Source organism: Ceratina calcarata, unplaced genomic scaffold (genome assembly GCF_001652005.2).
Source record: "Ceratina calcarata isolate Rehan_Ccalc_2016 unplaced genomic scaffold, ASM165200v1 scaffold546.2, whole genome shotgun sequence".
Lineage (NCBI taxonomy): Eukaryota > Metazoa > Arthropoda > Insecta > Hymenoptera > Apidae > Ceratina > Ceratina calcarata.
The window spans coordinates 198,060-223,847 of record NW_017176634.1 but is presented as its reverse complement, the minus strand read 5'-3'; the positions used below and the strand labels follow the sequence as shown (position 1 = coordinate 223,847).

General features: G+C 42.1%; 2 protein-coding genes across 2 annotated transcripts in view; both read right to left on the bottom strand.

The window, feature by feature from the left end:
• Positions 1-14,196, bottom strand: part of dnt (tyrosine-protein kinase Dnt) — a 22,925-nt gene extending 8,729 nt beyond the window's left edge. Inside the window, exon 1 of the mRNA XM_018031071.2 lies at positions 13,631-14,196. Coding sequence (XP_017886560.1) covers positions 13,631-13,730 — 100 coding nt within the window. The 5' untranslated portion in view covers positions 13,731-14,196. The remainder of the gene's footprint in view (positions 1-13,630) is intronic.
• A 7,496-nt stretch (positions 14,197-21,692) lies between these two features.
• The window catches only part of LOC108628862 (uncharacterized), a 4,999-nt gene continuing 903 nt past the window's right edge, over positions 21,693-25,788 (bottom strand). Inside the window, exons 3-9 of the mRNA XM_026816795.1 lie at positions 25,479-25,719; positions 24,835-25,254; positions 23,668-23,842; positions 22,847-22,965; positions 22,397-22,527; positions 22,135-22,314; positions 21,693-21,982 (exon numbers count right to left, since the gene is read on the bottom strand). Coding sequence (XP_026672596.1) covers positions 21,838-21,982; positions 22,135-22,314; positions 22,397-22,527; positions 22,847-22,965; positions 23,668-23,842; positions 24,835-25,254; positions 25,479-25,719 — 1,411 coding nt within the window. The 3' untranslated portion in view covers positions 21,693-21,837. The remainder of the gene's footprint in view (positions 21,983-22,134; positions 22,315-22,396; positions 22,528-22,846; positions 22,966-23,667; positions 23,843-24,834; positions 25,255-25,478; positions 25,720-25,788) is intronic.

The following is a 25,788-nucleotide window of genomic DNA, read 5'->3' as shown; positions in this document are numbered from 1 at the left end:
AAGATAATTATAATAATATTACTAGATTAAGGATTATGTCGTGACTATTGTTATTTCTTTCACCTTTAAGGAACCTGAAAAAGATTTTAAATACCATTCACGTGAAACAGTTAACAAATACTCCCAGGACAGCGCAGCAACACCTGGATGTTACGCTACCGAGTAATCCGCATTCAGGAGCCGCAAGGTTACGTGGGCGAGACGGTAAAGATGGGAGATCAAAAGGAATAAAACGAAAGAAAAGCGAAACGGAGGTAGGAAGATCGCGCGGTAGGGAAAAGGACGCGAACAGCAGGTCGCGTCGCGTCGTCGTGTACCCCCTTGGAGGGTTCCTATGCTCGTTGTATCAGATAGGACGGTTAACGAGGCACGAGTCGGATTTTTAAGTCACCCGAAGACAATGTGCCGTGGCCCCCACAATCGTGTCTTTGCTTTTGGTTCTCCGTTCGTTCCTTCGTTCGTTTTAACCGTTCCTCGCCTCCCTCGACCATCGGCCTTCGGCCTTTACCGGTTTTCTGCATCAGATATCGTATGCCCACGACCTCAGCACTGGTTGGAACAAGCCGAGCCAAAGCTCGGACCACTGCGCCGCGCGTCTTCCCTCCTGGAGACCGTGCGCAGTGTCCGGCCGTAAAAAGACGCCCGGATACCCCCGTGTGTTGCCGGATCTTCACAGAAAATAATTACCCCTCGGATCCTGCGGAGCCACGCTGAGTTATCGCCGATAAAAATCGAATCCTCGTCCTTCCCGTACCCGAGTGGGACACTTTTATAGATGTTCCAAGCATATTGATGATCCCGACTCGTGGCCGAGAATCACCGAGTCACCTGGGGTCAGGATCTCGGTTTAGGTGCCCAAGGGAGTAACGAAAGATTCTTTACAGACATCTTTATTTTTTCAGAAATGCCAACTTTTTTCATCGTCACAGATATAATACAATATTTTACGAATGAAAAGGTTTCTGCAATAACATTAGAATAAACATTGCGAAAGAGCCTAGCAACTTCAAAGGGTTCTGTCAGTTTTTTAGTATTAAGTATTTACAGCATACATAATCATTGCGTCAACGCAGTGACCTCGTTACCAATTTTTCATGTTCCCATCAACCCTTATCGTGAACAGATACTCGCGGCGCGTTCCCTCGTACGCATTTATGCGGCGAGCTTTGCGGCTGCGTAACTAAGGGGGTGGCGTGTAGACCAAAGATCCTTTGATGTCTGCTACGCCTTCAGCCGCGGTCCAAAGCGCGAGAGCAAGAGGGCGGCGCGGCAGGGCAAAGAAAAGATGAAGGAGACGCGATGCGTGAAAGAAAGAGAGAGAGCCCTTTCAGCGAAGGCGTCGACCCTCGACAACGAGTGCCAGACACAATTGTCACGAAGGGTTCCAAGGCACTTCGAACCTTTCCGCTCGGTGCATGTGCGATCTCTAGCTACGGTACACGCGAGCACCGCGCCTCAACCTATACCGCATAGGAGAACTCTCAAAACGTTACGGAAAACCCTTCGCAGCCTGCTGACACCCGGAAAACGTGCTGGATCAAAGATAAGGAACTGAGGCAACTCTCGGGCGAGCACGAAGTCAGGTTCGGTGAACCTGCTGGCAGATATCGGTCAACGATATCTGAAAAGGCGGAACCAGGACGGAAGAGCACCTTGCCCAGACCTTCTGACGTTATTTTTGTTCTTTGGCTGCGAGCTCTTTGATATGCTTAACCCGCACTCTACAAAGGGGTGAACTACGGCTCACTGAGAACAGAACGTGATAGAGAAGCCTACGTGCGCGGCTTTGGAAAATATCTAGGTTAAACATCGATTCAAACTGGATGTATATCGATTTCCGAAAACACTTGGAAAAAATTGAAATAAATTTCAAATTAATATTGTACGAAAATTCGTCGAAATTCTTGCTTGTTTTACATCGGCGGGGATCGCGTGCGAGACAAAGGGATAAAAAATCGTCGAGACAAAAAGATTCCGAAATAGAGAAGAAAAGAGTGGAATAGCGTTAATTTTGCGAGGCGCGAAACAGCCGGTAAAATTTCGCAGGGCACCGTGTCCCCCGCTGTCAAAATACGGTATAGAGCTCGGTTGACGAGCGAAGCTCCAAGAGTCGCGGGTATAAAGGGAATCTAAAAAAGGGGCCCGCTGAATTGCGGGTACTAGGCTGCGGAGTCCACCGGTGCGATGTTGCTCCTCCCCGGCCCCTCGTCCTCTGTCCCCTTTGGTCGTCCCCCGGGGTCCCGGACCCAGGGGCTTTGGGTCAGAAACCTAACACCTTTCGAGCGCAAAACCCACGGTACGCTTATAACGAGATCCTCCCGTGGCGAGGCCCCTTTTTAAACGAGATGACGGCGGGTGGCTGCCGGAGGGACATAGAGAAACGAAAGGGACACGAGAGAGAGAACGAGGCGAGCTGCAGGTCGAAGGAACAGGAAATATTAGATTTACACGTCGTGACGCCTGCTCACAATGCACCCGCTCCAATTCTATGTAGGTTCGATCCTTCTATGCGAGATTCCGGATACCGAGCACCTTGAATGCACTACCAGCTTCCCAGCCGTACATATAATTCATCGTATTGTAAACTGGAAAGTTTATTGACCAGCAGATATTCTTCACAGGAATCGAGTAGTTACACAAAGTTGAGACTTACGATAAAATTAAAAATATCTTTTTGAAATGGAAGGTTTCTCAAGCACGAGCTACATTAAATTTTAATACGATAACAAAATTTTATGCCGGGTATCAGAATTTCAAATTAATTGCGTAATATCAACTTCACACCTGGTTTAAATGAGAGCTGGACGGAGGGACGTTGGAATTATTTGAACTGCGTGGCAGGGAGCATGTTTGAACGTAATCGGTGATTAACAAGGAACTTATCAGGAATTCCGCGGCAAGAGGGCTCCTACGAAAACTCGACCACGTCAGTCTGATCCAAAAATGATCCGCGAGGCGAGGTTAACGACCAGATCGGGCAGCTGGTACTCGCCGATACCTCGACACGCAGCCTCGGGAGGAGATCTAATAACGTATCCTCCGTGTACGCCCGTACAAACGAGCTCGCGTTCGTGTGTGTACGCGCGCATTTACACGGTACGCATGTATGTACACAGAGTGTACAAGCGCGTGCTGCCGCAGAGCATGGGATATTTTTCACTTTCGCCAAGCGCGGCCAAACGACGTGGGCGTGCGTGTACGTGTACGTGAAAGTACTCGATGCACGTACACGCGCGGCTGTATTTTACCCGCTTCTCACCCACGTGTGAACCCAACGGCGCATTGGCCGCACGCACACACATAAACGGTGTACCCTTATTACAATCTGTTGCGAATAACCGTAAAAATCTCGCTCAACGGGAATCATCTTGACTTTGTTATTGAGAGGCCCGGTGTTGAATTTTCAAGAATCCACGTTTGATTTCTTTCCCGCGAGTTGTTAAATCCAAGTACTTTAGCACCTATGCATAGCTGTTTAATTAAATGCACCGAGAGCCTCGCATTTGAATAATGATTGTTTCACAGATAAAATTTTTTATAAACATCGCGGCTGGAGAAATTCAAATATAAGCATAGCCCATAAATAACGTGCTAACAATGGATTCGATACCACTTGTAAATGCATACATATCAAGCGTGATACGATAATACAGGAGGTTGGTGCTTACTTAGCATATATCGAGCGAGCTCGCGGGTTCTTCCTCTGGCAACGGGGGTCTCTTCTGAATAACCCATAAGTCCTAGCCAAGTCCTGCTCGTATCGTTTCTATACTCCCTGTCCCTCCAACAGTTTATCCTCTTTCATTACCGCGAGACTCGATCCCCTCCTCTATCTCACGGGCCATAGGTCACATCCAGGAAGGCGTAACTTCACGCGACACCAGTTATAATTCACTCCGGAGGGTCGTAAGCGACTAAGGAAAAAGGAGAGAGCGAGAGAGACCGAAAGAGCGCATACCGTTGGGTTATTTCATCGTTTCGGTGATACTTTTCCCAACCCTTCCGAAACTCGCTAAGACTCTTTACAGCCTCAGCCTGTGGAGGGATTTAAGGAAACCCTTTTCCGTCAGCAAAGTCTAAAACCATTTTTCACTGTCCTTTATAAAAAATTACTGCGACTAAGTAGTTCTTAAACATCCTTTATGATCAATTTGTGTTACAAAAAAAATCTATTAGAGAACATTCAGTTCTAATGTGTATTTTCCTCTGAAATTCGTCGAATTAATTTCTTGCTCCATATACATTGAAAAATTGTTAGCTAGTCGTTCTCTCAACGTCCAACGGCAGTCAAGCTCTTTACATCCACTGTTTCATGCACAATAATAATTCAAATCATCTCCCGACAACAACAGCAGCACGTCGATTTATTTTCGGACGTCCGCAGGAAATATGTTTCTCTCCGCTCGTGGTTAAAATCTGGTTCATTGTCCTGCGCGCGAGGAAACAGTAGATGGACTCTCGATTGTAGGTAACCCCGGGCCTCGTTTATTTACCAAGGGGTGACGCGGTAGCGAAACGGGAAGCAAAAGCAAACCCGCGTCGCGACGTGAGCCGGGACGTGATTCTGGCATCGGGAGCTAAAATAATATTGTTCCTGGCGCGGCACCCTCGGAAATGCGATTTCGAGCATCGACTGGGACCGGGTCGTTATATCGCGCGTTAGTAAAAGCCCGTCGAACGGCGACTCTGACAGATGGGTAGCTTGATTGAGACGTTGTCGCCGACGCTGGGTGGACATATGGCATCGCGCTGGCAATCAGGACTCGGACATGAAGAGGATTACGCGGCGACTGAATTTATCGTGATGGTCGGATCGTATGCGCTCCGTTCCCCTTTTCAGTTGGCTTCACCCCCGTGTGCTCCTCGATCGACGTTGCTCGTTAAGAAGGATCCGCCAGGAAGTCGGTTGCTCCAAAGAAGCGGCTAGCCTCGTATCCTGATCCCTTCGAATCCCCACGCGGTCGATCTCATTCGCTCGCGCATTTAATCCTTCAACCTGTCAGCTCCGCCACGTCGCGCAATTTACTCCTTTTATTTCCGAATTATGTAAGAGAAAAATTCTTTTCAACCGTCTTCGCCCCTTCCTCGAGAATCCAATATGGTTAACCGAGCAAGACTAATGCCAAAGCCAAATAAAACCTTTTATAAAACCCTTTTAGGTCTTTTTATATTACCGTAGCTAATCGTTTCTATAGCTCTAAATTATTTTAATAACATGCGCGTTTTTTCATGTTTGTTCGGTTTAGGGAAAATTCATCGGACTTTTTCTACTGCATTTTACACGCTAATTAAGAGCTCCGTCATGAAATATGTACTGTAACGTTTAAAAAATTTGTAGGTCTAATTAATTCCGCAAACTTGTTTGTAAAGCTCATTAACGTACACGTTGTGAAAATAATTTATGCGTTACGGTAGCTAATTCTTAGCACAGTGGAGAACATAAATCCTATTTCAGATATATAGGGCAACGCGTGGAAACTTGTAATTTTATACAAATAGTAGCTAATCTTTATTACACTAGCACGATTAAAAATAAATTAAATGAATTTCAAATGTCAGTGAGATGTGTGAAATATATTTCATCAAATACAAATTCCTACAATACTTTCATGAAAAATTTTAATATCTGTCGTTGGAATGAGACGCATAGTCGGAACGGCGTAAGGAAGGAGTATGCATAAATATCTTCACGCCCAATGTAAATATACATGAAGCACTATCATCAGGCGTGCAGAAATACACAGAGTAACGAGAAACTTTCGCACATGCTAAAACAAGTTAACGATCTACCGAATGCATCGAACTTTTCGTCATAAACCATTTTTAATGCGAACAAGCGTATCGCGGTGAAAGTCGATCGGTTACTAAAAACAAGAAGGAAACAAATAACAGAAACCATTTTACTGCCCATTCCATACGACTCCGTGGTGAGTGACGTATGAATGCGTCCCGAATTCCAGGGAAAGAACTGACCTACGGGTAATCTACACGTGTCCCACGACAAACCGGCCCTCCGTCTCCTTCCGACGTTTGCTGGAAAGATCAATCTTCCGTCACTGGCGTCCCACTGGCAGATTTATCACTGGAAGCCTGCCCGGGGGATAGATGAGTCGCGCGCGAAACAGGGACGAGAAAGAAGGGACGCCTACAAGGACATCGAACGTAAAAAGACGGAGCATCCCCTGCTGCGGGGATCCCGAAGATCCTGGCTGAGATGGCATCTACGACGCGCTGCCCGGAGGGAGCGTTCGAATTTTTAAGTGGGCCCCACCACGTGCTCCCCCTTTTCCCCGTGCGGCGGCATCGATGCCACGATAATTTCAGAGACACGCATTCGAAATACCGTCCGCTGTCAGAAGAATGACATACAACAAGACAGGACACTCGAAACGCAAAAGCATATTCTTGCCATACCTGCTCACGCATTTATGGCTTCTTCCTCTCCCTCGTTTATTTATGTGGTCTCCAAAAAGCGAGGACTCAATTCAATGTTTAAAAATAATAGATAATGTTAAGGATGTGGTAAAGAGAAGACTAGTTCGGAGGTATAGAAAAGAATGTTTGCGTGCCCGTTCATATTAGGGCAATTACGCGAGCTCGCAATCTTCTGAAAAGTAGAACAAGACCGCGGTCTTTGTCAAGAAACCCGGACTATACCAATTGGCACGGAAATTTGTAGAAATGTTGAATGCAGTCACGAAACAGGTTAAATTATATTATTCGCAGCTTCCAGAACGGCGGTTGTTTTCGAGTTCTCTTTCTCCACGGTAGTTCGTTCTAGGTAGCAACGTGAAAGGTTAAGGATGGGTACCACTTAAGGACCCATTTGTCAGGGACTGTTTGTAGCCCTCTTGGAAAGAGTTCGAAGAGCGATTCTAGGCTGCCGAGTCACCCTGTATAAGGACCCCGAACGCGTACGTACCATCTAGTCTCTAGTCTATAACGTCAGAAAAAAGTTTTCTCCCAACAGGAGAGCGCGTGCATAGTTCGTAGAACTAAACGGGCAACGGCTCGGCCTCGTGGATGAAAAGGTTTGTATTCTCTCGGACTGCCTGAATCACGATCTTTTATTGAATCAGGGGAACGCGCGCAGTGCATCTTGTCTCGTCGCGAGTACTTTGTAAGCGTATAACCAGCGCGCTATGTTTTTCACCGAGTATCCTGCGAGGAACGGCAGACTCATCTTCGTGAAGCAGATGCTCGTTAAGATCCTGTCACTCAGGAACTCGGTATAGTGGAAGCCAAAACAGACTCACGAACGCGAACCAAAAGATTCTTTGTATGGATAACGTTGAAATATTGATGAACATGCTCGTTAACAGGTGAGAAAGGATGCAAAGGGGTAATGAATCGACGAGGTAAATAGATAAATAGGAGTACGGAAAGAGGTATTATTATCGAAAACGAAAAGTCTTTATCAGCAATTGAATAATGAATCCATAAACGTCCCGAGGTAATATTTATTGCAATGACGCGGACTGTATACGCCTTTGATCTTATAGAGTGCAGGATATCATGTCCACTTGGGGCTCGTTCCTTTTTTCATAATAATTCTTGACAGAGGGAAACTAGAGTACGGTCATTTTCACCCTCTGGCTATATCCATCTCTGAAGCCTCTAGAGATTCGAGAAACCTAGCGATGTCAGCTCCAAGCGAAAGGGAAACACGTTATTGTCCCCATTTAACGAACGAGGCTTTCCTCATTTTATTACCAATCTCTCTTTAGATTAATGTCGGTTGTCCCGCTGAAAATGAGCGTGTCCCTAAAGTACAGCAGCATGTCGTAAAATGAAAATTAAGACTATCTTTCACTGCAATTGATGCCAATCGATAGACTAGAAAATATGATGCACATATCTGCTATAAAATTGTATTATTTGAAAGACTAGTTTATCGTTTAATCAAATCGTATTGCTACACGAGAATGTACTTCAGTCTGGTTGTTGAGAAAAGTAACACATGTTGTGCGTCAGAACTCGGAACTCGTCACGGCCTCGTACATAAGTAAGCAGGATTTTCTTCTTTCGCCGAGCAGAAAAAGACGGCGAGAAGACGCGTCGCATGTCCCTCTCGCTCGCTCGCTCTCGAACGGAGAAAATCCACGGGGGTTCCAGCTCCAGCATCTCCCTCGACGGCTCTTCATGTAAATGTCCGACCAACACACGCCGGGACGCGGTGTCCCTGGCACGTAGGTTGAACGAAACGAGCTGGCGCACACAACCGAAGGCTTAAGGCGCGGATCTTAACGAGGAGTCGAAGATTGATGCGGACAACGGTGCAGCATCCGCCCGGCATGGTCCATCTTTGAAATCGTACGCGAGGACCGTTTCCCTCGCAGCCTTTAACTCGTAACGCATCTTTCTCTGTCACTTGCGCATCGGTAGATACGATCTAACCATTTTTTTTCCCTCGCCCATCCGTTTCTCCTCCGTCATTTTTTCCCTCCGACCCGTATTAATGTACACAAACAATTTGTCAGTTTCGAATTAAATGAAAAAGATTTATATTTAAATTTTCGAGAGGGAAAATTTTCAACCAAGAGAAATATATCTTGTATTTGCCATAACTTGCTGAATTAAACGCACTTGCATTACTATAATTAAATTTTCGATACACGTAGTGAAGCAACATTACGGAGTCAGACTTTCTTGCACTGCATCACGATTTTACATCCGTTCTCTTTACGATTATCATGGAATTCTCGTATACGTTAAATGCTTCACGAAGAGTGCATATATCTTGTGGTTAACAAGAAGGTGGGCATGACGTTTCATCATTTTACTGAGCCGCCGTTCGCTACGCCACTGTGCGCGCATAAACGTTTTCACGGAGCCCAGGCGGGACCTTTGAGGCCGCCCCACTCCTCGGTTAACATCAAGATGGGCCTGTCAGGCCCTAACTAGCTAAGGTCGGACTCGAGCCGGACTCACACGAGCGAAACACCGCCTCCGGCGCAGGATTGTCGGACCGCGTACCGGTATCGTGTTTTGACACGGACTCCTGACGGATGATGCTCGCGCAGATCATTGCGGTTTGACGTTTCCCTGATTGAGCACGGCATTAATTCAACGAGGAGTTTTCTCTTCTTATGCAAATTCCATCGGGTAGAAAGTTAACCGAGCCGCACCGCGACGTATAATCCTTAATGCCGTTATTAATAAAAGTTATTATCGCCTTCGACGTAGTGTATTTTTACAGCTGCGCGCGCGCGCTCTTTTTACGGCGGTTGAAATTTACTGCGAAACTGAACGACGTCTCGAAGAGGATAAAATGTCCTGGCATAAATATTTCAACATGCACGGGGTAATGTCTCAAGCGGATTGCAAGTACGATTCGCAGCTGTTGCGCGGTCGCAATTAATTACAAGGGTAATAAATTAATTACGGAGCACTCGAGATACTGCCGTAATCTCGTCGTTTTAACGCTTAACGCGAACAATACTGCGAGCAACTGTTATTCAGCGGTCGTAATTGAAAATTACAATCGAGGAAAGTTACTGCCGGACATAAACAGGCCTCGTTAACAGCCAATTAAAAGATAAGGCTAATTTTTGTTTAATTAACAGAATGTATCACCCGTGACTCGCGGCTCGTTCATCATTTTTACGCGTCCATTGCAATAATCCACATGCAAAACGATAGACGACAGTAATAAACTCGTCCCTTAGAAGAGCGAGAAATTAAAGGTATAGGAATGTAAAACGTACCACCGGTGGAATTCCAAGTTATCTTATCCGAAGCGGATGCTACACGATACCAAAGTGGTAGCTAACTCGTACTACCATAATAGTCCAAGATAGCTCCAAAAATTCAGATTCGTGTGGCTTCTCCGAAAAACAACGAAAAAGAAATCCGAAGCCAAAAAAATATTATTATGCAATACGAGATTAAATTCGAAAATAAAGTAGTTATAATTACCAACAAATTACAGTAATTATATATTCTGTAATAAAACACGTAAGATAATTTCACAGCAATTTGATCTACCATTGCGATGTTTCCATAACGCTAATATAATATAAAAAATGCACAATCTCGAGAAAGGGATCTTTTGCCCATACTCACGCGCACATTTTTTCAGGGGCGTTAAGAGTCAACACATATCGCGTAAGTGGTTCTTACAAACACGCACCGTTGATGCTCGTGATATAAATTCAGCTTCAGACTCTCACGCGTACGCAACCCGTTCTTTTTAACGCCGCAAGACTTAATGAACGAAAACTGCTTTGAGAACGTACGAGCCGATAACCATAATTAATCACCGGTCAATATCTTCATCGGCACTCCTTCTCCATTATGAACGAGGAGCCAGCGAAGCGCGCGGACCGGCACCGATCGAGATCAATTTCTCGCGACGGTCGTATGCGCGCGAGGGTGTACGAGCGCTGGAAACTCTATAGTAAATACCGAAATTGGAAACCTCCTCGTTCCAGGAAGCAGCGGGTGCAGCACGAAAAAGCCGTGGGTCCATATGGAGAGCGACCCGAGCGGGGCCCACCGAAATCGGTATCAAGGGCCTGTATCTGAAGGGGCCTCGCTGCTCTCTCCAGTCACGCTGGCAACCGTGGCCGGGCTTGAAGCGAGAAAGCGACGAAAAAAAGCTGATAGAACCGGACGACCCGTACGGAAACAAGACGAAGAGAACCTACTGTCGATTATTCGGTGTCCAAACAAACTAGGTCCGGTCCTGTCGGGGCCTTGCCACCCCATGCTGTATTCGTATAACAAGAACCTCGTTATAATATTTTATTGCGTTCGCCCATTATACAATCCGTGTATCGTGACACTCGACGAATCTCGTTTCACCTTTTTAATATTTCTTTCCTTTTTGGTTTTGTTCCAACCTGCGTCTGGAGTCACCGTGAAACGGCGACAAAACATTCGTATAGATAAAAATACTGAGATAGAGAGGAACTAATGCGAGATTTTAAATCTGGCAGCTTTACAGTCATTGTAACGAGTCATAATTATTTTCCGGTTTTAATATAAATAGAAAGCAGATAACATACAAGGTTTTTAGTTATAAATTATGACACGGGATTAGATATTTTTCCACGACATGTTTAATTATTAGCAGATAATAAAGACGATTACTGGAAGAACGAGACTCTCATTATATACTTTCCAACATCGATGATACGTAAACAAGTTCGGTTTTTTATATTAAACAGGATTAACCACTTATTAGCATTGGCTATGTCACTTTAAGTCTGTACGTATCTACATTTGGCTGTTCAATTAATATTCCTTTTAACAAGGTAATGCTGGATTAGTACGTTTTTTTCCTGTCAGAACCTAATGTATGCCAGCGCGTAAACACAATAATTTTTCTCCAGCTTCGAACAATTCGCCATTAAACCCGAGTTTAACTAATGAAAGACTATAAACGGTGCTGGCGTGAGGCTTGTACACCGCGTCTACCAGCCAACCAATTCAATTCCTATTCATTCGGAGAAACGGCGCGTTGCTAATATGCACCGAATTTATAGACGCGATTAATAACGCCGTTCCTAAATAGCTTAACGCGCGATCCGATTCCTTTTCATTCGTGCGAACAGCCTCGGCGTTAAAACACAATTCGATTTCACACGAAGCTGTGGGCGCTGAACATGTTCGTGTAAAGAAGCTGGATTGAACAGATGCATGCCCGCGCGTAGTATGCGTGCGTACAGAACGACAGTGATGCGCGTGTCGTCGTCGACCGTGGAAACGAAGCGCAAAACGCGCGGGTTGAAAACGCGCAATACCACGCGCGAGCGCGTTTTTTTCTCCCGGGAAACGGGGAAATCGGTGAATCATGCGAATCGGGTGATTCGCGTTGCCTCAGGTGTCGCATGGGAACGCACCCCTTTTCGCAACGGTGTGGCTGCGTGCGGCTCGGCGCTTTTCGCGGATCAACGAACCGTGAGCGAATTATTCACAGCCGTGGAAATTATCGGGGAAATATTGGAAAGTTCCTTGGTGGCGCGTCGAGTGGCTTTTACCCGTTTCCGGTACAACGATCCCACCCCGCCGCGCCGGTGAACAGGCGAGCGATGATCTTTGTCTAACAGACGATTACAAATGAAATCTGGACGGGAACACGCGTGACGCCGCGCCGGGGTGCACCGAGAGGAAAAAAAGAAAATCGGGAGCGTGAGAATGGAACAAGTGATCGAGTATCGTTACACGGATTTGTCGGGGTTCGCCTCTGAAATTAACCACGTCGCCCATGAGATTTTAATGGGTCGTTGAACCAAACCCTCACGTTCTGAGTATATTCGTCTGATTGCCCGATCGTGTTTTGATTGCTTAGCTTAGACAATTGCGGTGTACGAGTATGTACTTCACAAATTGGTAGACTCCTCTCGTGTTTCAAGTGTCAGCATGTATATGTATATAGACAGTATTCTAATTTGAATATGTGAATATCGACGACTCTCAATTCAATCCATCATCGATATTTTTATTAAATGCTTAATATACAAAAATGAAATAAAAATTTATTCTACTACATCTTCCCAACGATTCTGCTGTGCAAAGGTTACTCTGAAAGATATATTCCCTTTTTTAATGTCTTTTCTAAGAAAACCGTTTGTCCAGAAGAAAGGACTAGCAGGGATCCACTCGGATACCTTGAGTTAATTTTACGCATAACATTTTTATATCCCGCAGACCTCGTGCATCGAGGCAGCACAGATAAATTATCATTAACCGTGGTATACAAAGATTTGTGGCACTTTTACCGTGTTATAAATTAGCTCTAGTTGACCTATAACATTTCGACGCACTATTAAGCGCATCGGCGATTGCTTGTATAACTGCACATAAGATTTCGTACAAGAAAGTACGCGTTTTAATCTTAGGTTCGACCGTATGAATGGTGCAACGTGATGATAATTATTCATTAGTCGAGTGAAATCTCGGCACGTACATAATGCGATGCCTTTGACGCCAGCTATTCTTCACTGTCCACTGCTCAATTATAATGCAACGCGCTAATCACGGCTACTTTAATGGCCATCTGATCGGTGTATACTTTAATGGATTTGTTATACTTTCAATACGCGCGCGGCGCACGAGATTCTTCCGTGAAAAACATCATAATTAAATTGAAATATAAATTCTTAACGTAATTAATCCTCATGTATAATCATACTTCCATCAATCATGTAAAATTAATATAAATGCGTAACTAGATCTTTTAATGACGCGATTTTCACAGAACTCACGGATGTTCCGTGACTATGCTCTACACATAAAAGATAATACTTATTGCCTTCGTACATTAATGACATAATTGTTTAATTGCGGTTGTTATAAATGGAATTACGAGGCATTCCTACCGGTAGTGTTTGCTAATTACACAAGTTTACAATTCTTATAAGATGTACCTGTGGTGATATCGGCAGAGCCAGAATATCATTCATGTGATAAATAAAGAATTACTGAATTGATTCTTATAAGACAGTACATTCGTAGAATAGTAAGATCTTTGCAGATCAGAGACGAATCATTGTTTAGGCGTTCAAATGCATATCAGCTGGTATGTGCGCAGGTACAAAAGGGTTCGAACATATTCAAGGATAAATCCACTACCCTTACAGAATTGTGAAGGCAAGCGTGAACGAATTCCATTAAATTTACTTACCCATTAGTTTCCGCACTTCTGCCTGGCTGAGAAAAAGGTTGAAGTAGCTTGCACCTGGCCGTACGAGCACGAACAGCAACACTGCCAATTTTAGGAGCATCGTGTCCACCACGTGCTTAACCGCTGGTACGAAGCCTGGTAGCCGCAGACGCGTGTTACGTTGTGCTGTAAACAGTGTTAAAGTCTTCTAACCCGGCTCATGGTCCACGACGAGGTGCTCATAAATCGATGCCGATTTCACGGATGCTGGTGCACGTGACAGTTCCTTGTTCAGTCGCGTTCTTCACGACCGGTTCGAGATACCCGGCCACGAATCCCGATAATACCGCACTTCTCCCGACTTAATTAGATTTTTGACAGTTCGAACGGAGAACTCCCTTTCCTTGAATCGCGTCACGACACTCGATCGAATGTAGGCGCATCGACAGGGTCTCCTCGTTCTAAGCAAGAGAGAAAACGGTTGCGGGAATCGAAATTCGTAGAACGGAGCGAGAATGCACTCGTGCAGCGGAGGAGCGCGGCCGACGTTCTTGCCTCGTGAAAGCCACAACCAGTTGTGTGCTCCGACCGCCATGGGTCGACCGAGGTCGACGCAAGCTCCACGAACTCAAACCGAGACTGGCCGATTCCGGCCGAGCTCGGCCGAGGTCCACCCACGAGAAAGGTTTCTCGTTCTAGCTTTATGCCCCGCGAAAAGGATGCCCTCAGCCTTTCGACGCTCTGCGCTGGCACGACCGACGCCCGAATTAAAACCGCGATTCGAACACAATGACGATGAACGATCGCCAGGGTTTTTTCTGAAACCGTTGAAACTTGTCATCTACGTTATTGTTCGATTCACGATGGACTTTTACATCAGTTTAGTTAAAGAATGAAGGAAACCGACGCGCGGAGCTTGTAAAGCGCGCGATTTTGTTTTATGCGCCCATTACTTGTTGCATTTCCCACTCCCCTGCAGTTGCATTTGAATTTTGAATAATTGGCAATTTCAAGAATGTAATGATTCGTTTAGCAAGGTAACAGCGAATAACTCAATTGTGTTAGATTAAATGGAGCACGATAGGATCAATACCAAACGAATAACCAATATTTATAATACTGAATAATTATGGTAGATTTTGTGGAATGTTACATATTTATGATTGATAGAGCTTATAGAGGATATCTTGTTAGTTTTTTGAGAAAGTAGAAGCGAAACTCGTAATTCAGAAGTAGCGCGCTTAAATAATAATTTACTTCTTGATTTTAAAATACATTGTAACTTGTCATGTTTGACGTTTAAGAATACATTGTCGCTTTTCAGAAGAAAGATAAGAATTTTGTTCACCTTATTTCATACACTCGTCGCACAATCTATAAATGTAAATAATTGCGTGTCAAATCTGTGTACATTTTACATCAAATATGTACTACAAATGATGGAATATCAGATTTACTATACAATTTCTTACAATTATTTTATAGAAGATATTAATGAAACCAAACTGAAATTCGTTTGTATAATATTACAACTTGCAATGTTTGATAACTGAATGATCGGTTTCGCGAAACTTAAATTGCGGTATCAAGCCTCCCGGAATTTAATCGAGGTAGACTCGTCCGTAATTTCTGCGTTCGTTATTTACATAATCCGAGATCAACAATGGATAGCGAGAACGCCCACGTAGCCGTTTACGAATCAGGATCCTCTTTCGTTCTTTTTCCTCCTTGCCTGTCGGGATACGCCTGATTACTGAACGTCATTATTACAGGCCGAATGACGAGGTCGGACAAAAAATTCTGCTGTAAAAGCGAAACGAAGATCGAGCAAATGAGACGAAAAAGTAAGAAGCAACACAAGAATAGAAGATTCGTCGTTGATTGAAATGTTTGTCAAATATACTAGTTATTATTTATTTTTTGAATACAAGAATTCTAATGTTTCCCAGGAAATTTCTATGTACGCAAGAAGCATTTCTTGATTATTTATATATAACTCTATGATATATTTCCGTGTATATAACTATAGCTATTTATTATTATTATTATTGTGAAGAATGCGAACTTGTTCAGTTTTCCCTACTCTTTTACTTTTTGCCCTTTACCATAGGTACTCATCATGTTACCATTAACATAATCTCAACGGTTATCAAATTAAATTCGTCGTTATCTTATGTTTTATCACTATTTCTCGAGGGGCCCCATGTGTACAACTTCGATAGTACGACCAGTTATCGATTCATATCTTGTAACTGTTCGTAAGTTATCGCCTGTACAGATAAAATAAATTTTTAAGTGTACATAAATGGAATAAAATTACAAATAATAGAACATTTCGCTCCTACGACTAGCGCAATTGTTTCTTCTCCTAAATACAATAAACCAAGTTCAAGATAAGACGAGAACATATAATAAAATATCATTGCAATGTAAACAATGTCACGCGATAGCGCATTATAGCAAGTCTGGATTTGATATAAAGATATATTTAAATCATCGGAATTTATATGCGATTCAAAAGTCACGAGCGTATGTCCGCAAGGGAGGATCATAAGAATTTTTACAACGATTATCTTCATAGCTGCTCCCGTCGTGAATACAATGTACAATATAAAGCACTGTGATACACCGTATTGCGGTGGTAGATATCGCGGGAGGGCTGCGGTGCGCCACGAAGCTCCATTTAATCTAGAGCAAATACGGGGAGCTTCGCTTAAATCAAGGCAGAGTTAAGAAGAGAGAACAGTCACCTTTGTCGGCTCCAATCTGAACAAACAGCCATATACTACGTGTCAACCAGGTTCTTGTTTTATCCAGAATTATCCCAACGGTAGCTACTGTGAGACCCAAAATATCTTTCTACTTCAGATTTAGGGGATATTTAACAATAGTAAAATATATCGATAATCAAGAATGATCTTTTTATTGAATTTTTAAACTGAGCAAGTGTGTAAATGGTCTCCAGAATAAAATATACTGCTAAATGAACGCAGAATTCCTGTTATCAATACAAATAAATTCTTTGGATTTTTACGTTCATGCATTTGAATATTCTGATCCAGTCTAGGAATATTTTACTGATCTACGGTGCATATATTTCAATGAAATAACGTATAATCGCGACTAACAATAATGAGCGAGCGTACAAACGTACACGATTCTGCGAGTTTTCAATAGAACATCTCTTGGCGAAGTCACCTTTAGCACGTCGTCTGTAATGCCACGCTGTGTTCACGTGCGATGTGGAAGGAAGTTTTCTGCTTATCCTGAAAAAAAGCTGCACTATCACACGAAGTCGCAGTCACAGGAGTCGGGTGATTGTGGAGGGCGGCGAGTTGGGATATAGGGGGTTCCGCTTTGAAAGGCTTTCTTTGCCCGATCGTGGCGCAGTCTCCAATTAACGCTTTCCGCGCAGTCAAAAGACCCGACGGTGCGCTGAAAAGTGGATTAAAGCGTGCTCCGTTTGCCACCGCCTTTTACAACGTTTACAGACCCGGCTGTATGCAAGTACGCGGGTACATGCATGCACGTGGTGCGCTATGATCCTCGCACTCGTAGTGTGTAAATGGTCTCCAGAATAAAATATACTGCTAAATGAACGCAGAATTCCTGTTATCAATACAAATAAATTCTTTGGATTTTTACGTTCATGCATTTGAATATTCTGATCCAGTCTAGGAATATTTTACTGATCTACGGTGCATATATTTCAATGAAATAACGTATAATCGCGACTAACAATAATGAGCGAGCGTACAAACGTACACGATTCTGCGAGTTTTCAATAGAACATCTCTTGGCGAAGTCACCTTTAGCACGTCGTCTGTAATGCCACGCTGTGTTCACGTGCGATGTGGAAGGAAGTTTTCTGCTTATCCTGAAAAAAAGCTGCACTATCACACGAAGTCGCAGTCACAGGAGTCGGGTGATTGTGGAGGGCGGCGAGTTGGGATATAGGGGGTTCCGCTTTGAAAGGCTTTCTTTGCCCGATCGTGGCGCAGTCTCCAATTAACGCTTTCCGCGCAGTCAAAAGACCCGACGGTGCGCTGAAAAGTGGATTAAAGCGTGCTCCGTTTGCCACCGCCTTTTACAACGTTTACAGACCCGGCTGTATGCAAGTACGCGGGTACATGCATGCACGTGGTGCGCTATGATCCTCGCACTCGCTCCCGATGCCGACACTTTGACCGTCTATATTCTTTCTTTCCTAGCCGACTTTGGTCGGTTTAAACGTGAAAAACCACAGTCCGACTTTAAATAGCGAAGGAGTATGTATGCGTTTCACGCTTTCATCTTAATTAAGGAAACGGTAGGAAATTATTTGCTTTAATTGTGCTTTGTACACCTTACGGTCCGATCGGTTCTTTAATTAATTTTATGCTATTGCACTTTGAAAATTATCAACCTAACTAGGGAACTAATCATTTAAAATATAAGGTTTTTTTTTGTGAAACGTTCTCTTAAGTATCGATTTTCGCTATATTTAAATATTTAATGATTATTATTACCTAAAATACGAAAAACAGATGGTCGAAATTCTTTTCATGAAACTCGATCAACTTGACTTCGCCTAGGCTTGCGACTTTAGGTTGCAAAGGGATGAAAGTAGAAATTGTAGTAGACTACGGACGACGGGGGGATGAGTCAGGAAATAAGAAGATACAGATAGAAGGAGCTGACTGTACGTTGGACTAACAAGGCTCAGGACCAGGGGCTATTATCATAATTGTGGGCTGCAGGCAGCGGCTGTGCCCACAAACCAGAATGGCTCTTGTCTCATCTACCTTTGCGTTTTCTCCTTCTCCTCTCATCCATTCCTCTCCTTCTTCTCTTTATCCTTATTCTCGCCCTCGTCCTTCCTCTTCGGGCCTTTTTATTCAAACCTTCATGCTCTCACATTTTGCGCGTTTCTTTACTGCCCTTTTGCACGTGCTAGAGACAAATGGATCACCCCTTCAAGCATTTAACTTTCACACTCCCCATCTATCTAAACAGATTAATGAATCGCGCGATATTTTACAATAATTGTTTTATCAAGTAGCGTATACAGACTTTCATATAAAATGCTACAGTTATCAGATGTAATAATATATTAGAATACTTAAGGATGTATAGTCTATATACTTAAACAAATTGCTAAAACAATGTTAAGTTTTAAAATAAAGGGACAAAGTATTTGAGAATATTGAAAAACCTATAAATGTATACATATACAATATAGAAGCGTCTATTCACAAACGATAGTAAAATCCGAGAGATGTAATGCTTGCCGACCACCGTTTTCATTCTCTCTCATTCTGTACTTTCCTTGATTGCGTAGCAAGTCTAAGATCCTTTCAAATTCTACATTTTGGCTTTCATTTTAAGGAAAGGCGAAGTAAGAGAAAAAAAATAAAAGGTCAGAGACGTAGTTTCTTTTAAACCAAACATTAGAAACGATATCATACGAAACCTCTTGTATGAACCATCTCTCTCTTCTAATTAATATTTTGTTTCACGCGTATATTTAATAATTGCAATGTGATTACAATGTGCGTGTAATTAGATTGAATCTTCCATGGTCATATAATTTTCCATTGATTGTAAGGAAGAGTTAATTAACGGAACTCGTTGAAAAGGGTCACTTACCGTTAATTCCCTTTCAGTTCACCGAACCAATTATCGATGATAATATTTATATTTTTCGAAAGGGAAATATGAATACCATATTATAATAATGGTAAATTATGAAATCACGGTAAAGCTGATATCCACTATCCGATGCACAAACGACGTGCAATTAGCAATTACGCTTTACCGTTCAACGTTTAACGATTTATCAAGTTTTACTCCAGGCCGAGATCCGAGCTATCAACCTATTTCTCTTCCTTTCCGACGGGCGCAACGTCATTTCGCCGAGGGAATATCGTTTGAAATTACACGGCCGCAATTTCAATAAATATCGGAATCGAGGTTTTGATTGGCCCCTCGTTCCCGTACCGTTTTTCGTCCACGGCCCACCGCGTCGGATTAAAATTTAACGAACGACCGTACGTTTCAGCGAAACGAGCTAACGCGCTCGATTTTCTGTTGAATCTTTCAGTACCTATCATACCTTACGTTGCATCCTTTAAGTGGCGTGGCTAAATTGTTTTCTCTTATTTTCTCCCTTTGTTTTACATTTCTTCCCGTGTGTTCTTTCAACGAGATATGCCACGGGGCGTGTATGTTTGTTTAGCCTCGGTGTACCCTGTTATTAGGGACCGGAGCTCCTCGAAAACCGTAGGGCCCACGCGGATATTTCGGAGCCCCGAGAGACGATCGCGCGCATCCTCCGTCCGCTCCCTTCTCGTTCCTCCCGCAGAAATTCGCGTCGTCCTTGTTCAAGCCCTCTAACAGCGACTCTCCGTCCCTCGTTCCGTCCCTTATTCCACGCGTAAGGCCAGGTCGAGGTGAAAAGGATAGCTGGATAAATTTGAAAGGGGATCTGTTAGCTCACCCCCAGACACACGGCCTCTTTCCTTACCTCTATCCAGATCTTGATTTAGATTCTACCGCATTTTAATTTATTGCTGACGATCGCGCCGATTACAGAAACACCTATTCTTAAACAAACGAGAAAACGATAGTCTTTACCGCTTCCAAACAACCTGCTAACACGGAACATAATATAGTAAACACGTCTTTTGAAACGAAATTCCTTCTAGCCCTTAAATTAATTAATAGCTTCATTAGAGTTCCTCCGTATTTATTAACAAAAGTTTCGTCTCACATTTTATCAAGTAATAAAATATCTACTGATATTTGTCGAGTTCCGGTTATGATTAGTTCTCGAATGAAATTTTCCATTATATGAATCTGAGACCCTACTTTGGGAAAAAAATGTCAATTATAGTTACAGTCAAGGTTCGCCTGCGCGTGAAAGATATATGTATATGCTAGCCCCTTTTTCACGCGATCCTGTTTTCACGTGGCGAATTGTGGGATCTTTGGACTGTCCACTGCACACAATGCGAGCCTGATCACATCCTGCGGATTCCGCAATTGAATGGTGTCTGTTTGCACGGGCGCCACGCGGCAGAGCGTTAGGGATAGGACTCGGACACGCGACCGCACCCTACGCGTTTTTATTTGTTTAATTTAACAGTATTGTGCCACGGTGTTTTCATTAGGGAACGCTCGATTTATTTCATTCGCGTCTGCATTTTTAACGGGGCAGAGAGAAACGATTTCGGTATGGAAATTTATTTGCCCACATACACTCCCTATCGCGATATCGTGTGAAAGTTACTGTGAATTCACGTGACTTTATTTCCCCATATGCTTTCTGTTTACTCTGCTTGTTATATTTTATAGTAAATACTGAATGAAAATCTTCTTGCTATTGTTGATTAATGCGTGTACGAATATTTTCAATATTTTCCATCGATTATCGTATCTTATTTCATCGATCAGGAGTAATGTCCAAGCCGGTATAAAATCGATGATACTGGCATTGTACGATTATCTACTGTCTATCGCGTCGTACTTGTCGTTGCGCCGTTTATAGCCATTTATCGATTTCCTCGGTGCGATTACTACCGAAAAGACTGATTATCGTTTATGTTTTGCGCCCTATTGGGCCCCAACGATTACACTCAGCATCTCCTCGGTGGTATTATCAACTTCTACCTGTTCTTAATCAGGCATCCATTTCCAGGTGCATTGCGGCATCTGATGGAGGGCACCTAAAGCTTCCCCAGCTTCTCAATAAAGAAATTTATAACAAAAAGATCATTATTTATTCATTAACTAGATATACAAGTAGACTTAATCAATTTATTTCTCTGTCACCTGTGTTTGAGACTAATATAATTTTTAAATAAATTGCTGTATCGTTTAATGGAAAATTTAGTCATTTCAATAAATAGCTTTTTATTATCACACATTTTAATACATTTACCACATTATCATACTTATCATTCCATCAATGCATAAATAAATAAATACAATAAACATAATAAAATGTTATCTACTTTAAGATATAATTACATTAAATAAGCATGATTTCAACTGTGAATCACAATTATATTAATTGATCGAAACATTATTAAATAAATAGGAATAATATATACGAGTTTATATACCAGATCTATAACTAAGCGATCACGAATAAACTTGAGCATAATTGATCAGTTGAACGTATGATCTTCAATTACTTACTCGATCTAATTTTTTATATATTACACCGAAATTTTATACAATTTTGTTCAATTGTCTGCTGGACAGTTCTTTTGATCTGTACGAATAAAGTACGCCCTACTTATATTATTCTTGTCTAATATTTGATAGGCTTTCTCCAAAATGGCAACCGGGGGTTTTGGTTCTCTCGCCAGAATCCAAACATTTCTCATACTATAATAGAAATAATATTTAAATAATTATCGTTTGTGATAAAACTAAAGATATAATTTCATCTCCTGACAGAAACAATTTTATTTATTAATTAAATCAGCGATTAAATAATTAAATAATTGACTCAGCGATTAAATATTTTATACGTTTACCTGATCACACCGAAATTGGAGCAACTCCACACGACAGCGTAGGATGTGTAATCGGTATCAACCACCCAATAAGGCGCCTCCATTGGAAGCGGCAAAGTAGGAAACGTGACGATCAATTTCGCATCGTCCGATTTAACAATTGGCTTCCCGATCCCTTCGATGCTTGAAGAAACTCCGGTCCTAAACAAATAAACGTAACGCGCGTTTTGTGAAATCGTTCGTATCAAAAGTAATAATATTAAAAAATATGGGTTACACTTACAAGGAAGATATCTGTTTGTTTAAAATGTTAAGCGCGGAATCATTGCCACTGGTGTAAGTCGCAGTCACGCATTTTCCACCGAATTCGAAGAACGCGAAATACTTCTCCATCTCGTACCACTTCCCCAGATACTAGAAAACAGTGAGACGAGATAGTTAATTTAAGTAATGGACGGCTTTGCTAGAAGCGAATATAAAACGACTTTTGAAAGAAAATTCGACGATTAATGGAGCTCGTTTGAACTTGAATGCTTTACGTATGTGTATGTATGTACATAATATCTCGTTACGTCGGATGTATATCAATGTCTTATTGAGGACAACTTTCTAAGAGCAGGTTGCATTATCGCATAAGTAAGTCAATAACACAGGTATGCGCAAGAAATCCAGTTTCCAATTTCTAGTAAGCATAATAATAACAGCAATCACAATTTGCGTTTGTGGTACGCACCCTTTGCACGTCGAAGTCATGCATTGTTTCCATGGCGGGACACGAGCCCAGAAACGGCACCTGTGCCATCGCTGCACTGGCGATTAGTAAAATTATGCACGTCCGTAACATCTTCTCTCCTGCGAAGAGAATTGTTTAAATTAAATACAATTTGCTATCAATCAAAAGAGATTTTGCAAAACTTCAAAAATATGTCTACTAAAATAAAAGACTTTCATTCTAATCGATAGAGAGCAAAAGTAAATAAGTAGCGCTTAGGATTTATGTCGTGTTTGTTATCAATATGCAACGTGCGCAGTTAGAAATCGGAAATGTTTCCCGCAGAAAGTAATACGAATTCATGCTTGAATCAAACCGCGTTTCAAAAGAACAGTTAACTCTTGGCTTTCGAATTTTTAAAAAGATACCGGCATTTGTATTGCAGATGCAACTTTCATCACTGAATATCATTATACTAAAAGCAAAAATACTGGTACACAGTTTCCACCGAACGCGAAATTATATTTTTTATTGTAATTCAACTGTCGATATTTATGTATTTTTTATACGCATAAAAATTACACATGACACATGTAAAAAGGTAGGAAGTGAGGTAAATCTCTAATATAAATAAAATGCATATTTAGATGAATAATAAAATTTGCAACAATAACGCATGCCGTTGTAAAATGTATTTTTACGGATATACTCAGCTGATTGTCATGCAAAAAGTGGAGCCACTGGCGATCTTTGACCGCGACAGACAAGAAATTATGAGAGTCACGAATCGAACCGATTCGAATGGGGCACGTATACCGAATCGGCGATCATGTCGTACATACTTACATACGCGTTGGATCTCGATGACTTCGTGAAACAGATCTCACGTGGAACAGGGGTCGACAGTGACGCTTCTCGCACGGCGCGTTGCTCGTCAGCGACTGGACTTCCAGTTCTTTGCACCTTCCGCTTACTTACGCGAAGCCCGACTGCTGGATGCGTTCCGAAGATTTCTGTCAGTTAGTGGGTCACTAACGGTACGACCGAGGTTCAAGAAACCCAGTCCTCGAATTTACCATTGCCATTTGTCTCTGTTAACCGATTTACTTTTCAAATCTAATTTCGATCAAGCGAAACGTCTAATGAAAGCGGGTTTTTAAACGTTTTACTTGCAATTAGTATAAGTGTTCTGTCGTTCGCCTGCAGTGACAAGATGTATAGCCAAGGTTTTTTAAATTAATGATATGCAACATCGTTTAACATATTTTATTGTGCACGTACGGAGGATACAAGTACGGAACAAATATGTTCGTACGTTAAAAAGACACGATATGTTACGCATGTACTTCTATTATCTGTTTCCGCTATTATGTTATCGGTTTACTGCTGTTCTGGGAGGTATATTTTATCACCTCTCGATATACGATGTGTTAACAATATGTTAACTAATTCTTACTTCTGACACTTAGTAATGAGGAGAAGAATAATACAGTAAACAAAAAAGTAATATCAAGTATAATTAAGTGTCATTACTTGCATTTTTTCTTTACTACGATAATAAAGAGAATTATACTTCTAAATATTATTTTTAAATATTAGGCTTTCATAATTGCCATGTTATTACTGAATATTAAGATTGTTCCATACAGCTTCTGGTACTACGATTTAATTTATAAAAATGTATCCACGTGTTATGTGAGAGCAGTTAATAAATTTATTAGGAATAGTAAACACAAATAGTTTTCATGGCAACATTTTATGTAACAATTTATTCAGTTTCTTTTTTTTTTTTACATTTGTACATAATTTAAACACCCATTTATCCCTCCGCGAGCCATCGAAGCGATAATCCTTGCCCTAGCACGATGAACGATAAGCATGAAATTCAGGCGAGACTGGTTTCGACAATAAAACCGCTACAAGCCCAAAACTGAACTTAATGTATAAATGTTAACTGAGCGAAATGTTGGACGAGATAAAATTTAATTTTTTTTCAAATTCCCTTTTCATACAGTCTTTTCTTTTTGTTTGACGATGTCAGCTTTCTCTTTCATAGCCTCGATCGGTTTCTCTTCCTTTATCATCGCGTCGTTCATCGGCGCTTCTTCCTTCATCGCATCCGCTATTTCCATGATTCGTTCGGGAACAGTATTAATTGGTTTCTTCTTCGCGGATTGAGAGCTCTTCTTTTCTTCATCTTTTGCATTCTGCATCTCGACGATCACTTCTGGTGCATCGGGTGCAGCGGCGGTTCTTACGTGATTTTCACTATTCTCTTGCACTTCTGCGGTCTCTTTTTCGGGTTCAGCTGCTGCTGCTGCTGCTGCTGCTGCTGGTTTAGCCCGGATCTCTAATAAAGCGCAGTCCTCCTGGTTCGTTTTGACGAAGAACGTTTTCGAAATCTTGTACTTGTCCAGAACACCGTATGCCTATTCGGAAGAAATAAACGTATTGATTTAATTGCATTCAATTTTTAAACGGCAGTTAACTTAATCAGTTATGTCAATGTTTGAACTCTGAGCCATCAGTCTCTGTAAACTTGTTTCAATGCACATGCAATTCGAATGCTAATTAGAAGTTCAGCGCAAATGATGAGATAAAACAAGATTTTTGAATTAAATAAAAGAGGATTTGTGATGTAAATGTCGATTACCTTTTGTATGACTGTTCCCGGAGCTAATCTGTCTCTTGTCATGACCCAGGCGTTTTGCGTGTGGAATGGACCAATACCGGAACAGCTCCACAAAACTGCGTAGGTATCGTAGTCCGTTTCGAGTACCGAGTACTTAGTCTCAGGAGTCAGCGGTATCGTGTATTTTACAATCAATTTCCCCTCTTCAGCTTTCGACGCGGACTTCTTAATTTCACCCTCGAGGACTCTCTTAATTCCGGTGCTAAATGTTCATACAATATTAGATAATTTTCAAGCCTTTTTAAATCCGACTTAATCAAATTTTGATTAA